The 17027-nt window shown below is 39.1% G+C and overlaps 1 protein-coding gene across 3 annotated transcripts in view; it reads right to left on the bottom strand.

The window, feature by feature from the left end:
• Positions 1-17027, bottom strand: part of LOC124612893 — a 94647-nt gene that overhangs the window by 53770 nt on the left and 23850 nt on the right. For 2 of the 3 annotated variants that reach the window (XM_047141353.1, XM_047141355.1), the window contains one exon: positions 12301-12472. In XM_047141353.1, coding sequence (XP_046997309.1) covers positions 12301-12472 — 172 coding nt within the window. Of the gene's footprint in view, positions 1-12300; positions 12490-17027 lie in introns of all 3 variants that reach the window. The other variant, XM_047141354.1, reaches the window with a different exon arrangement.

Here is a 17027-nt window from a genome sequence, read left to right as displayed (position 1 = left end):
AGGGACATGCCAAAACTTTGAAGGATGTTTATGAAGGTGATATTAGTGTTGATGTTAATGTCCCCACACAGAATTATGTTGACCTCTGTACTGGAGTCTTTATCTAGAACTTCTGTTAATTTATTGAAAAAAGTGTCCACACTACCACTGGGAGATCAATACACACACAAAATGATTAATTTCTTGGTGATATCAAGCCCTGTTAATTTAACAGCTGATATTTCAAAGTGTTTGTCTTCACTTACTGTACTGAGGTCATGTCTTGATTTGAACTGTGTTCCTTTTCTGATATAAATGCATGATCCTCTACCCTTTGCAGTGGAGTAGTTCTGCAGTAAAAGTTTGCGCTTTCATACAATGATAATACTACATGTTAGATTTCTGTGTCTCTACACCAATGCTCAGTAATACAAACTACTGAGCAGTTCAAATATTGGAGCTCAACTTCTAATAGTTGTATTTTATTTTTTATTGATTGCATGTTTTGATGGAGGATAGTTAAGTCTGAGAAATGCCCCATGTTTCTCTTTCCAATGTTTTTTTATTTCTTTGTGACATCTGGTATCTGTGATATTTGAAGTGTTAAAATCTATCTTGTGAGTGATTGTTTCAGTATTTTTTAAACTGCTGGAGATACTCTTTAGGCAGGGGAACCTGTTGGCTGGATTTATCCTAAAAAAGACCTACTTTTCCTACCTATGACAACAGGTATTTGACCATGTGTGGCCTGAGATCCACCCCCTATATTTTTATGAATCAGCTGTACCAATCTTCCCTTCCCAGTCCTGTATAGGTGTAGGCCACGCCTAGTGAAACCTCATCGGTTGATAGTCCCGACGGGCACCAGAGAAACATGAGCAAAGTTGGTTGTCCTCAGAGCCATCCCTAACACCACATTGATTCGCCTCGCAGCTCCATCAAGGTGTGGTCAATCATGATGCTGGAACAGTTCAACAAAGTGTATGTTGGTGCAATGAGTCAGGGAAGCTATCTTGTACAGGTCACCACCTATGTCATATGCCCCATCCCTGTCCAAACTGTTTCCTGCCTCACTCGCTATCACTACATGGTCCTCTTTTGTAAAGTCCTTACATAAAGACCCTAGATCCTCTATCGCATGACTCAGCCCTGCATTTGGCTTGAAGATACTAGTGGCCTGGTACGCTGCCCCTAAACTTTCCTGTAACTGAGGGCCTACACCTCATCCATGGCTACTACCTAACAGCAGCACTTTCTTCTTCCCAACACTTTGTACATTCCTAGGCTTCTTGGCCTTGGTTGAAGTGTGCTGCACATTCCATGCTCCTCGTTCTACCTGAGGCTCTCCTCCACTTAACTCTGGCAGTGGTAGATTCAGATCACGTTCTCTTTCTTCCTATCCTCCTACCAGCTGCCAGTTCCCAATCACCCTCCTCCCCCCTACCTCCCATGATCCTTATCAGTTCCTTCCTTGCTTCCTCCAACTGTGCCTGACATGCACAGATTTTTCTTTCCTGTTCCCTAATCAAAATGTTCCTACTGCATATTCTGCAGTTCCAGGAGAGAGCCTTTTCTGTTCTCCCAACGTTCCCCCACTGCATGCCGCCCCCCCCCAGTGAAAGTATTTCCTAGAAGATTGGCAACAAATCACTCTACTCAATATCCTATAACAGCTCCTACATTTCTCACTCATGGTCAGTTTCGAAAGACTAGTTAAGTTTAAAGAATGTTTTAAATTTGTCAAGGACACGAGATTGGCTGTGTGTAAGCAAAAAACGACACAAAGGTCTTATGTTTGGTGGTGGTTGTTTTTGTACTGAGACAAAGAATTTACGTTATAAGGCGTGTTTGGTCAGGTTTTTAAACGTTTATAGCTTGGAAAATTTAGGCCTAGATCATGCCTATCTAACTAGTAAACAGTACAAAATGTGTTAGTTAAATAAGGGTTAGAAACATTTAATTACACTTTTATTGTGACAATAGACACTGACGAAACTTGTAGCTGTCTTTTTGAATGAATTTTGCCCTATCAAGAAAAAGTGAATAGAATTTTTCATGTTTATGCCACGCAAAATTTTATTATCGGGACTTCAGCTGAAGAACAAGTTTTTTCAAGAACAATCTCCGCTGGGACACTAATATTCAGTTGTGTGACAAGAGCAGACACTACAGCAAGTGAACAACACAAAGAAAATTTAAACTTGACACAATTTCCTCTTAAAAAAGTTCTTTTGTAACACACTCAAAACAGTATGGGAAGTGATAAGAAGCGACAATGGTGCAAATTTCGCCAGTAGGTCCAAAAATATTGTTCTCAGTAATGAAGGTAGCAAGTACAAAATCAAGAGATTGTGACAAAAATGTATAATGAGAACTTTTTAAGTGTCCTTGAGAAAACAGGACACAATGACTCCTTTGAAGAGGCCTTAAAAATACTGAAAGGTCATTTTCTAGAGCAGATAGGTATAGCTCTTATAACAGTACAGGAAGTAAGAAAAACCACTATTTCTTTAAAAAGCAAAAATCCAACTGGTGTTGACAACATCTACAAGGTATCTTCCCTGACAGGATGAAATATGCTATTGTAAACCCCCAATACAAAAACACTGATGCCTCAGATGTTGCAAATCATTATCCTCTCTCTCTTTTGACTATATTTTCTACAGTCCTCAAAAAATTAATATATGCCAGGATAGTCAGTCATCTAAAAATCTTTGCAATAATTATTAAAAACCAGTTTGGATTTAGAGAAGGTATCTCCGCAGTCGAAAGCTATATTTTCATTTATCGGTAATGTTCTGGAATGCCTTGACAAGAAGATATTGCCTTTGGATATATTTTGCAATTTGTCTAAGACCTTTGACTGTGTCAATCGTAGAACACTTTTACAAAAGCACACCACTATGGAATCCGAGGACAAATGGGCAACTAGCTCAAATCCTATCTACAGGGCAGACAACTGAAAATAGTGTTGGATGGTAACAATACACTGGTAGGATGGGTAGAGTCCAACTGGGAAACAGTAAAGTATGGGGTTCCACAAGGGACAAGTATTGTGAGGCAGTAAGACATCCTCTATGTGGAATTAAATGCCAACCAATTACCTGAGGATGTTCTGAATTAGTTCACAGTAAATTCTCTATCAAAAACTCCAGCAAAATCAATTACATTCATTTCCGTTCTGGTCACAAAAGCCCACACGAGATAAACACTGCACATGGGAGCCAGCAGATGGAGAGAGTAGATTGTTTGAAATTCTTGGGCATACATACAGATAACCCTGAAAAGGCTTAGTTCAGCAACATTTGCCATCTACATAATTGCCAAAACTGGAAACATCAATGTCCTAAAATCTGCTTACTTTGGCTATTTTCATTCACTTATGTGTTATGGAATAATCTTCTGGGGCAATTCACCACTGTTGAAAAAGTTTTGACGAGTCAGAAAAAGGTTGTCCGAATTTTATGTGGAGTACCTCCAAGAATCTCATGTCACAACCTTTTTAAGCAAATAATAATACTAGCCATTACTTCACAATACCTGTTTCAATCATGACATTCATGCTTCACAATCCTCCTCAATATGAAACAAATGGCACATACCATCTTCATAACAAAAGAAGGAAATGTGATATACACTGTGACCTGAAAAATTTGTCTCCAGTGCAAAAAGGTGCAAAATACACAGGCACAAAAATCTTCAATCCACTCCCAAGTAATATTAAACATCTAAGAGGTAGTAATGTAATATTTAAAAGTAAATTAAAGGAGTTCTTGCTTGAAAAAAGTTTCTTTCTCTAGAAGAATCCTATAGCAGAGAGAGATAAGATTATTTCCCATGTATTGTTGTGTATTTCTGATTCAATATATCTTCTGCTTTAATTAGATTAATCGGTGATCTGTAAGTCAAGACGATGGTCACTTTTACTCTGTAAAAAACTTTTCAGATAAGATCTGAAAATTGTATCTTAATCTCTGTTTGAGAGTGTAATTAGAACTCACTGACTGTGTTACTTTATTATTATTTTCAATTTGTATTCATAATCTTTGTTTATTGTCCTGATGGAAACAAATGTAATAATGAAATAAATGTTTTGCCTCATTCCACATCCATTCGTTACAACACAAAAATGGATTTATGGAACACATATTGCAATAAACAAATTTTCTATGTGAAGTATGAGTGTCGTCTTATATGTGCACATGTTAAATAATAATTATTGTTGTCCACTATTAAAACAAATAACAGGAGGAAGGAAAAAGAAAAATGAGAAGAAGATATGACCAAAATCACAGAAAATCATAGGTCTGATAAGAAATGTAGTAAGCTTCTTAGAATCTATTTGTAAATAGAGTTTGCAAAATATTTCTCGTTTGTGTGACAAAACTGTCTCAGCTGAGACAAAAAGATAAAGCACACACCAAGTATCAGGAATGTATAAGAAGCTTCAACAGTAATTGTTGATTGGGGGTTAAGGGATTAAACAGTATGGTCTTGAAAGTCTCTTCGGGTTTGTTACTGGATCCTAAAATCAACTTGACTCGATATTTCGGCGATCCAATTGTTCGCCATCTTCAGGAAATGCTGCTTCTGCTGATGAGTCCCACTGAGAACAGTTCTCAGCGGGACTCATCAGCAGAAGCAGGATTTCCTGAAGGTGGCGAACAGTTGGATCGCCGAAATATCGAGTCAAGTTGATTTTAGGATCCGGCAGCAAACCCGAAGAGACTTCCAAGACTTATTACGCCGGGAAAGCCTACGTAGTCACAAACAGTATGGTCCTCAGCTCTTTGGTCAAGAGGGATATGGAGTTAGAAATTTGATCGGATTCTGAAAATATGTAGGAGTGATAAGACTGGGATATTAAATGTCATATCCATGCCAGAGCTGAGAAATAATGTAAGGATGTGTAAAATATATGGGTGAGATCAGTACATAGGGCAGAGCAGATGAGGGGACTCTTAGGTCTTATCTGTGGTGAGATCAATCACACCTACATCCAACTCACCACCAACCCAATTCAAGGCAAAGACAGTCATAAAGTAAAGAATCCCTTCTACACAGAAGATTTGTAAGAATAAAAGCAAGAAGGCTAAAAATGTAATAGCTATCAGCTGGACCAGCAATAATATAATAAGATGAGAGAAATAATCAGGCGAGTGTCCCCGTGTGATGGGGCCACCCCTCCCACAGTTGTCCCACCCCTGTCATATTTCAGTTATATTCAAATCATTAATGAGAGAAGACACCCATAATTTATTGAAGTGTTACCCCTAAACTGGAAAAAGGAGAGGGGGGGCACTAGTTCCATCTAAAAGCAATTAAAATACAGTAAAAGACAGACGACTAAGTTTCTGGCAAAGGAGGTAGGGTTGAGGGTCCCCCAGACCCAGACCCAGACCCAGACCAGCATACAACAGGAGGCACTGTATCCCACCAGATGTTCCATCTCCATGTGAGGAGAGATCTGCACCTGCAAATCTGCATCTAGCATCACCAAACAGTCAGCCAGCTCATTCCCTGAGATACCCCCATGACTTGGAACCCAATGAATGACAACTTAGCAAGCTATATGACTAAGATCAGAGAGAAAGTCATGAATAGCAGATATCTCAGAATGACAAGAGTACCATCAATCAACAGCCTGGAAACTGCTCACTTAGTCACTACAAATTAAAACATGGCTGAGGGAGGTCTGATACATAAAATGTACAATTCTGTCGATGGCTATCGGCTCTATTGTAAAAACACTGCACGTTCCCAACAACAAATGTTATTCCTGTCCTATCCATGGTTTTATAACCATTGGTGAAAATGATGGTAGCACCGATCGTGGGGGTGCCTGGAACTTTGGGTCCTTGAAATAGATTGGTCTCTATTCTTGATCTGCTTAGGTGTGGAAAAAACATGGGGAGTAATTCTAAGAAGGAGGTCACAGAAGAGGGCTTCAAGGTACATTCCAACTGATAATCTCACCTGAGAGCAAGGGTCAGGGGGTCACTGCACCTTGTGTACGAAAATAATTTGAGAAGTTGGACTGGTAAATTGTCATGTGGTGACTGCATAAGTGTGCATGAGTTTTTATCAAAGGGGAGCCCCAAAAAACCAGGACTTTGTAACAACATCCAAGTACTGGTTATGTATACAAGTAGTGTTCTGGGACAGGATGGACTGGGATACGACAACATAATTGCATGACTCATTTTTGAAGCCATGGGAAAAAGTCGAAGAGGAGGGTACCTTCGGATGGTACCAATAACTGGCATTCAGCCAAGGCTCCAGATTTGGAGCTATATCAAATGCAGAAGTTCTTGACATAAGGCATAGGGCTGGAACACAATCTGATGGAGATAATTAGCCTACTGATGGCAATGGGAAAAAGTGTAACACACAGAATGGAGACCTGAGAGAAGCCACTCTCTTGGAACCATGAGGAGCTGAACAATGTGCCTCCTCAAACCTGAAACAACCGCTGGGATAAAAACTGATGATTAAAAATCAGTAGGGAGTCTTGACAGTCCCTGTCATGGAAGATAAGTAAAATGTGACAGTGCCAAATGATGTTTTATGTAAGTCAAAACGAGTGTAATGAAATGTTGATGTTTAGAAAAAGTCTGTTGGATTGCTGCTTCCCAAATTGTCGCTTGTGGGTCGTCCCTCCCAGAAATTTCACTGGTGGGAAGGAAAGAAAAACCCAATGATTCAAGAACTCAGCATAATCAAAATGCTACCATCCTTTCACGCAGTTTGTAGAGGACATTGGAGAGACTAATTGGTCAGTAGCTGTCAATGGATGTTCTGGCTAAAGGACTGGGATGATGATACTATCTTGGCATTGTGAGGACAAAACACCTTCTAGCCTAATATGGTTGAAAACTCTGAGTAGATAGTGATTTTGAGGAACATTCAGATGTTGGATCATCTGATTATGAACTGACTCAGGGCCTGGGGCCATATCGTGTGACGAGTCAAGAGCCTCAAGCAGTTCCAATCAAAGGCTCATTGTAGTTTGGCATGGCACAGAGAGGGGGAGGGAGGTGTTAAGGGTAGGGAGATGTCTTGAATTGATCACTTATGTGTTCTGAAGGTAGCTGGAAAAGATGATGATGCCAGCACTGTCGCAAAGTGGATTTCATGGTACTCAGCAAAAATCAATTGTTGGTACAAATACAACCTGAAGGAAGAGATCCAGAACAGTTGCTTAATTTTAGCAGCCCAGAAGATTATGGAGTTTGGCCCACGCCTAGCATGAGGCAGCAAATGTTCGTAAGGAGGAAATGTAATACACCAGGAGCCCTCCTTACTTCATTTAAATAAATATGAGACCTCAAGTACAAAGCCACTTAAAAGTAAGGAGAGTAGTTTGTGAAAGGTGTTCTTGAGATGTTACGGGGTCCATCCACAATTCTAAACAGTTGCTGCAATGTCTCTGGTCCTCCACAGCAGCAAATGGTGTCCATGAAAAGGAAAATAGCAGTTCCAACTGAGTGGGTTGCCATGTTGGAGACATCTCCCAAAACCTCCTCGATGCAATCTGAAGAGGGGGAGTGACAATGGCAACAGAGGTATACAACTGTGAGTTGGCTCTTCAAAGAGCCCAAAGTGCTAATTGGTCCATTGGGTGGAGGTAAGAAAGTGGATCAGCAGAAAGTGGCCACTGTTACAAAGATCGTCATGTGGCGATCACTGTAGCGAAGCCACATTATTAAGAAACGAGGTCGTAAGGTTGATAGCCAAAAAATTGCCATGGGAGGCATTGAAGTGGGTGGGAGTATTGTCAAGGAGGTGGCAAGATTAGGAAGATGGATTACAAGGAAACTTGCCAATCAGAAGGCCGCTATCAGGCAAAGTATTACTTCTGCACAGCTGTTGGTGCACATTAAAGCCCTGAAGTACGAGAAGAGGTGGGGGGGGGGGGGGGGGGGCATGGGAGAGGTTATATTATGGTGGCCATCTCAAAGTAAGTACATGGCTTGCCTGGAGGTATATAAATGTTACAAATGGTGATAGCTGGGGTTGTTTGTGTTTCAGGGTGTATACATGGACAAGTAAAAAAAATTCCCGGATTTTTTATGGATATCTCGTTTAAAAAGTATACATTTTCCCGGCGAAAATACACTTTTCCGTGCTAAGTGACAGTAGTTTTCCATAGATTTTTCCTTTGGAACTGTAAAACTTATCACTCCTTTGAATGGTTAACATTTTATACACTAGCGTAGAACTTCCCGGAAAAAAATGGGGAAGAGAAGTTTTGGAAAGACCTTTGATGTGCAGCTACATATATGCTGCATATTTTTGTATTACGAAAGTATAAACTAGAACTGCACCAAACACAGCACGTTAGTTTCCGGAGCGTTGAAATTGAGATTGCGACATCCTTTCGTAAGCCAGTCATATCTCATGCAACGTGATCTCACCAGCCAATGACAGCAGATATTCAGAGCATAGGACACTTGCTATAGTCAGCCAATAGCAAGATCACTGTTACGTAGCACGAGCACACAAAGAGGAAAAGTTAATGGTTTACATTAATATACATAGTATAGCTACAAGAAAAGCTAAGCTTTCACATATAATATTGCACACAAATGTGCCAGTAAATTTAAAATAATGATATAAATGTCTGGTCTTCTGGGCTCGAAATTCTTGTAAGTGGCTGGTCCTCAAAGTGTTCAGTTTTAAATGCTCTTGATTCAAGAAATTAATCCCACTTTCTCACACGTAACATAATTCATCTTGAGTAAAAAGAAATTTACTTTGAAAGTAACGCTTTTTGAACCACCGTTCGCAATATAACCCCGAGACTGCTAGAAACAGATTTGATTTAGCAGTTGACAGAGAGTGCCAGAAAACAGGCATTATTGAGTGTGCGCAGCTGCAGTGGTGTAGGAAGCCTGCATGTTCTTATGTATAAAGCACTTAGAGAGGTTACATTATGACATAAAAGAAACAGGACATCAGAGGATACTCCAAAAGCATCAGAATTTCGTAAACCATACTAAAATGCATAATTCGGCTTGAAGTGCACATTGCTTTTTTCCAGTCCCATCTAATATTAAGCTTTTCAGTGTGGTTTTTGGGATGTAAATTTTCTTGGAGTACTAGTACTGTACTATCTCATAATTAGTTCTTTATTATGGCATAATGCCATACATGGCAGAAGATGAAAACGTGCACTTTAAATTCAGCGAACAATTGTAACTAGCAAATACTGTGGAACGAAACACTTCGTTTCAAATTAATTGATTGCCTCAGTGGAAAGATTAACAAAGCCAAATATCTTTAGCAAACTGACAAAAATAATTTCATTGTTCTGCAAGGTGATTAATGTTTGACTGCTAAAAATTTGGAAATAAAATAAAATCAGAAAAATGAAACTAATAATATATTTTTGGCCTCTGCAAAGATGTGGGAGCTGGCTGTAAACGAAGAGGAAACAGCGAAATCACTTACCGCAAACAGGGGTCAGGTGGAGACTAACACCCTTCCCACTACAACTCAAGAGAACTCTGCGCATGCACGAATCTGGAAGCTAGGGCGTGTGAGAAAAAATTTTCTCGTTAGCATTTGGCTGCTTGCTGCCTATACAACTAACAGCCACACTTCCAGGTAGCAGGAAGCAGGAGAAGGTACTGCTCATACGCGAGTCAACTACAGATGCACATGAGCCCGCTGGCAACTGGTCAAATGAACCTAATGTAAATAGTTGTGACATCACGCTCATAGAAAACAGTGTATTGTTACTAAGTATTACACAGTCTCTGCCCTAAGGCCTGTGACATATTTTTGCTGTTTGCAGACACTTGTGTGTGCACGGTGTTTTGTTGTTGTAAATGGTGCATGTCCTTTGGCACTAAAGTTTTAATTGTTTTTCCTCTCGTTTACATTTTATTGCTGGATTATCATTCTCCAGTAGCAGGATACAGTAACATTCTTTGCTAGAGAATAAATTCTTACCAGTCAAAATTACAAAAATTTAACTGAAAGATAAAACAAAGATAAATTCCCGAAATTCCGAAAAATTCCCAGGTTTTTCCCGGTTTTCTCCCGGATGAAAAAATTCCTGGGTTTTTCCCGGATTGTATACACGCTGTGTTTGTATTGCTACTGGTTCCAATATCATTCGGAGGGGAATCCACTCACAGCTGACATCTGTGTGAAGCAATGTACAGACTTCTCCAGATAATCTCTACGGGTCAGTACGGTTCAGACATAAAGCATGGTAAGCTTGAAGAGTTGGGGAATGATCGTAAGTGAAGTGTGTTTCTTGGAGAGCAACATAAATTGCAAAATGAGATGAAATTAGCTGTTGTAGTTCTGGTAGTTTCATTGTACCATCATGTTCAGAGTGTTCAAATCAGTATGCAGGAGCCAGGAAGACACTTCGCATCTCGGGATCGACTGTCTTATCACTGGCAGTGGTGGAAAAACATCAGTAAACAATGTGAAATCTGACGGCACAGCAGAATATGGCATTTCCATGGCCACTGGAGTAACGCTCTCCAGAGATTTCTTCTTTTTTTTTCTTCACTTTCACAACTTTTGGCACTGAAAATTCTGACCTATCCACTGTGGGTGTTGGAGTAGATGAAGAGCACATAGTCTGGCCATCAACAGTCTGCAGCTCCTGCGGCTCCTGGCTTGTGTAACATCTCTTATCTGTGGATTACCTGGAAAAGGGTTCCTGAGAGAGGGCCCTGTAACTGGTAGAAGCCAGAGGAAGAAGCTGCTTCTCCAGATGGGCGTGAAGTTAGTGTCATTACTGCATGTAACAAAGAACTGTGATAGCTCTGTGCATTCATAATTCCTTAAATGATGTATTATTTGATGTTCCAATTGTACTCTTGCTATTTCACGATTATTCTCTTGAAGATATACTAATCTACACCTTAGATAAATTGGGATAATGCTGACAAGAACAAATTTTGTTTTGGTATAACAATAGTTACTGCTGGTTTGAAGGTAATTTTCATAAATGAAAATCAACACTATTAACACATTTATGGAGGTTATTTTAAAAGAGGCACCAAAAGTTTATGGACTGAGTAAAAAAAAAAGGGGGGGGGGGGGGGACATACAAAATTTAACTGGTATCAGTGAGTTTAAATATAAACTCAGTGAAACTAGAGGATCAATTGTGAAGCTGTTATTTTTCAGTTGTGATCCACTTTTTTCCTTCTGGAAATATTAATAAGTGCATTCTTTTTGCAATGAATTTATCTTAAACAGACAATGATAATTTGTCCAGTACTATGCTATTGAAAATCTGTGCAACATGAGTCATTACACCTGACTGTCTGTTATATAATGAGGGTAATTTGGTTCCTGCAACCAAGCACATTTCCCTGAACTGTGAAGATGAGAATTTACTCTTGAATATATCCCCTTATCCCAACACCCTTCTACACTGAAGCAATGTTGGTCTTGCCAGTCACATTCCTTCCTCCATTTGAATTTTATCTTTTTATTTATTTATTCTTCTCATCTATAAATGCCTCTGCTCTCCATTGTGTTTGCCATTTCTTCTACTTCTTCTTCTTCTTCCTCCTCCTTCTCTAAAACAATTTTTCTTCTTCTTCTTCTTCTTCTTCCTCCTCCTCCTCCTCTATAACCATTTTACATCTCACTTTATCCCTTACATCTTTGTTTCTGAACTGAAGATATCAGAGTGATAATTAATGTGCTGAGCTCCTATTAGTCTGAAGTTTTATATCACATATTTCACTATATTTCTCTTCAAGCAAGATAGGTCTCTATCAGGCTAGGTTCTAACTACTCTCCCATCTCCCCCATCCAATATCTCTTACCTCTCTGAAAAAGGAACCACTGGTTCCAAAACCTTGGAGTGCTGTTATTTAATTTTACATTTTTCTACTGGATACTGGGTGTTTCACTTTTGAATGTTCCTGGCTAACCATCTGTTAATTTGTTTACTTCAAATAGATCAGTTTCAATGTGTGTGTGTGTGTGTGTGTGTGTGTGTGTGTGTGTAAAAGAAAGCTGCATCTGCATTCCCTCCAACCAGTTAGTCCTTTTCATACCAGTTTCTGTGGAAATGGTACAATTCCTTTTAGAATACAGACTGCCTATGCATGTTTGTTATTGCATGTTCAAATTCTATTAGGTAGGAAATCTAGTGCAAACCAAAGTTTGCTGCTGGGGGAAACTAGAATTCTGTATCTCAGCTGGTGATAGGACAAACAGTGATGAGAAATCTCCATGTGTATGTCAATCTTTGTATGCCATAAAACGGTGTACTGAAAATGTGAAAATGTATATAAAAAATGTAGCTTTTGATAAACCAAAACAATAAAAACAAACCTTTCAGATTTTGACAGTTCAAACAGTGACCTCAGAGCCTGCATGACGTGCTTATTGTTCATAATTGAATGATGCACTTTCACAACTTCCATCAGAGATTTGGGATCAGTAGTGCATTTCAGGTTCTGCATCAGCAAGTCTCTGGAAGTTTGCACACCATGGGAAGAAACATCTGAAACATAAAACGTGCTATTCCTTAAATTAAAAATAAATAAATAAATAAATAAATAAATAAAATAAAGAGAGAGAGAGAGAGAGAAGTGTTTTATGTGGAAGTGAGCCCAAGCTTAAGCCAGAGTGGAACATTACTCAAAAATGGCTCACTTATATTTCCTTTTTCATTAAAGAAAATGAAAGTAAAAGAGATTTAAGGAGAATTGTTTAGTGCATCCATATTTCTTTGCTAATTTCAGAGGGGAGCGCACAGAGCAAGGAAGCAAAATCCACTCAGCAATCAAACGGTGACAGGGAATGTAGCAGTGCAGTGCAGTGCAGGGGAGCAGCCCCCCCCCTTTCCCTTGCTTCCTTACTGAGGCTACACGGTCTGTGCCATTTGTGCATCAAGTGTCTAAAGAAGTAGGTCTCACTCAATGTATTGAGCCTTAAGTACTAAGAATGACTGAAACTGCTCCATCACTCATTATGCCATAATATTCGACAACGGCTACTAAACACACTGATATTTCATTGTTGTATGAAGCACCCATAATGGACTAAAACTGCTCCATCACCCATTAAGCCACAATATTCAACAATGGCTACTAAACACACTGATTGGACAGGAAACACTGGAATCCACCAACTTCCCTTGATTCAGAGTTAGGGAGCATAAAAGAGGAGTATGTGCTGGCAGTAATGGATGGAGAAGACTGGCTGGGATCAACTTCCTCTACAGCACAGTTTTAATCCATCATAAACTTTTATTCACAACTCAGTTTCTTGCCAAGTAAAACAATTAATCCACAATGCTAATTTACAGCCAATCATGAAATTGGTTTACAAATACAATAACACTACTAAAGGATTTAGAATAAAATGAAGTATTGGGTTAAACAGTTTGAAGTATACAAAATCATTGTACCAATTCAGAAACAAATTAAATCTAAATTTTAATACTATTCAAATCGCAAAAGATTATGCAGTAACTAGTTTAATGAATGAAATGTCCCACTTAATGCTCTGACACAAGAAAATTATTTCAAATATGAAACATTTGAATATAATACTCATTACCCAGATATTTTGTTAGGAGCTTGTCAAATTATGTGAATACATTACAGTAAGCTGGAACTGCTAATATTCACAGAATTAATACAATACATTCAAGATAAATTTTCAGAAAGAACAGGATGAATGAAATCCTTATCAACATAAGGTGCATAAGTTCTCCTGAACAAAGCCTATACCAGATTGGATAATTGGAGGGCTGCAGGGGAGGAGGGGTGGGGGGTGGGGGCAGGCTACAGACTCTAGAATAATTAAGTAATGAAGGTAAACAATACAAGTAAGATGCTAACAAAGAGAGAGGATTTAGCACACAGTACACAAGAAGTAAGGAGAAACAGAAGTGGGAAATGATGGGTCTGATGCGGGCGGGGTGGGGGGTGGGGGGGTTGCAGGGAAAGGGGGGGGGGAGGGAAGGGGCGGACACATAACAGGATGGAGAAAAGTTGGGCAACAATAGAAAACAGATGGTGTGCCTAGAAGTTTTTAATTTTTCCCACAAAATGGCATTCCTAAATCAGCCAAGAGTATCAAGTTTTCCAACGATGGACTTTTGTAATTGTTTTGCAAGTGATGTGTTTTTCTACATCTTGTCAAGATAAGTTACATACCTGAAATAGCAAATTCTAAATTGATGTAGGAAAAGCATGACCAAGGGTAAATTCTGTTTTTTTTTTTCTGAACCCAGTCTAGTCTAATAATTATTTTGTGCTGAGACTGGTCCATCTCGTTGCGTTTCAGAATTTGGCATTTTCAAAGTCAATATTTCAAACATCTTGTTACTGGTTTCTATACTTCAATATTGTGTTTTGGTACTATGGCATTATTACTTTATTTTTGTAAGTAACTTTTTATGCATAAATCTGATGCTTCTCAAAGTTCAATCTTTAACTAGGAAATCCCATAGACTACAAAGGAAGGAAGGAAGAAATGAAGAAAGGAGGGAAAGACAGGAAAATTAGGGTTTTGTACCTTGTCAATGATTAGGTTATTAGGGGTGGAGCAAATGCTCAGATAGGGCGATGGTAGGAAAGGGAATTTTCCATAGCCTTTTAAAAGGAATAATCTAGGCATTTTCATTGAGTGATTTATGGAAATCACATAAAACCCAAATCTGGATGACTGGATTGTGATTTGAATCTCTGTCCTCTCGAATGTCCAGCATGTTACCAACTTGCTCAGTTCAAAGAATAAAAATACTTTTATATTGGGGGCTTCAAGTTATTCCATTCCATTGTGAGACATCAAAGTATGACGGTCAAAGTCAGCACTTGGTGGATGGAGCTTCTGTTAAGTACAGGTCACTTGAGATTACGAGAAACTGTGGAGAAGCTTGTTGATAATGAGCACTGCAATAATATGACTACATTTTATCTTCTTACAAAAACTTGAAAATAGACACTGGAGTGAAAAGTCATACTTTTAAGTAAGGTAAGTAACAAATTTAATGTCTTGACAGTAGTGTTGTCATTATTAGATGAGATTAGATGTATGTTCCATAGAGCCAAAAATGAGATGATTCTCGTAGGTGTGGAACAAGTCCGAAAGTATAACATAAAACATTTGAATATAATACTCACTACCCATATCATTTGTTAGGAGATTGTCAAATTATGTGAATACATTACAGTAAGCTGGAACTGTTAATATTCACAGAATGTCAGAACAAAACATAGTTATGCACTTTTAATAACGTTATTACACACAAAATGCCTAATCTCGCCTGTTGTTACCAAATGCTGTCGAAACTGAAATCTAACAGACATTCTTACTTAAGCTGGTCTAACAGACCCTGTTAAGATATTCACCTATAGAGTAGAAGGAGTTGCCTATCAAAAAGTCTTTAAACCTCTGTTTGAACTGTGCTTTATCTAAAACCAAGTTTTTAATGGTTGCTGGCAATTTATTGAAAATGTGTATTCCTGAATATTGGACGTCTTTTGGGACCAATATAAGTGATTTTAGGTCTTCATATACATTCTTCCCCCCCACGAACCATGGACCTTGCCGTTGGTGGGGAGGCTTGCGTGCCTCAGCGATACAGATGGCCGTACCATAGGTGCAACCACAACGGAGGGGTATCTGTTGAGAGGCCAGACAAACATGTGGTTCCTGAAGAGGGGCAGCAGCCTTTTCAGTAGTTGCAGGGGCAACAGTCTGGATGATTGACTGATCTGGCCTTGTAACATTAACCAAAACGGCCTTGCTGTGCTGGTACTGCGAACGGCTGAAAGCAAGGGGAAACTACAGCCGTAATTTTTCCCGAGGACATGCAGCTTTACTGTATGATTAAATGATGATGGCGTCCTCTTGGGTAAAATATTCCGGAGGTAAAATAGTCCCTCATTCGGATCTCTGGGCGGGGACTACTCAAGAGGACGTCGTTATCAGGAGAAAGAAAACTGGCGTTCTACGGATCGGAGCGTGGAATGTCAGATCCCTTAATCAGGCAGGTAGGTTAGAAAATTTAAAAAGGGAAATGGATAAGTTAAAGTTAGATATAGTGGGAATTAGTGAAGTTTGGTGGCAGGAGGAACAAGACTTTTGGTCAGGTGATTACAGGGTTATAAATACAAAATCAAATAGGGGTAATGCAGGAGTAGGTTTAATAATGAATAAAAAAATAGGAGTGCGGGTTAGCTACTACAAACAGCATAGTGAACGCATTATTGTGGCCAAGATAGACACAAAGCCCATGCCTACTACAGTAGTACAAGTTTATATGCCAACTAACTCTGCAGATGATGAAGAAATAGATGAAATGTATGACGAGATAAAAGAAATTATTCAGGTAGTGAAGGGAGACGAAAATTTAATAGTCATGGGTGACTGGAATTCGTCAGTAGGAAAAGGGAGAGAAGGAAACATAGTAGGTGAATATTGGTTGGGGCGAAGAAATGAAAGAGGAAGACGCCTTGTAGAATTTTGCACAGAGCGTAACTTAATCATAGCTAACACTTGGTTCAAGAATCATAAAAGAAGGTTGTATACCTGGAAGAATCCTGGAGATACTAAAAGGTATCAGATAGATTATATAATGGTAAGACAGAGACTTAGGAACCAGGTTTTAAATTGTAAGACATTTCCAGGGGCAGATGTGGATTCTGACCACAATCTATTGGTTATGAACTGCAGATTGAAACTGAAGAAACTGCAAAAAGGTGGGAATCTAAGGAGATGGGACCTGGATAAACTGAAAGAACCAGAGGTTGTAGAGAGTTTCAGGGAGAGCATAAGAGAACAATTGACTGGAATGGGGGAAAGAAATACAGTAGAAGAAGAATGGGTAGCTCTGAGAGATGAAGTAGTGAAGGCAGCAGATGATCAAGTAGGTAAAAAGGCGAGGGCTAATAGAAATCCTTGGGTAACAGAAGAAATATTGAATTTAATTGATGAAAGGTGAAAATATAAAAATGCAGTAAATGAAGCAGGCAAAAAGGAATACAAACGTCTCAAAAATGAGATCAACAGGAAGTGCAAAATGGCTAAGCAGGGATGGCTAG

This window comes from Schistocerca americana, chromosome 4 (genome assembly GCF_021461395.2).
Source record: "Schistocerca americana isolate TAMUIC-IGC-003095 chromosome 4, iqSchAmer2.1, whole genome shotgun sequence".
Classification (NCBI taxonomy): domain Eukaryota; kingdom Metazoa; phylum Arthropoda; class Insecta; order Orthoptera; family Acrididae; genus Schistocerca; species Schistocerca americana.
This window is presented reverse-complemented; position numbering and strand designations above follow the sequence as displayed.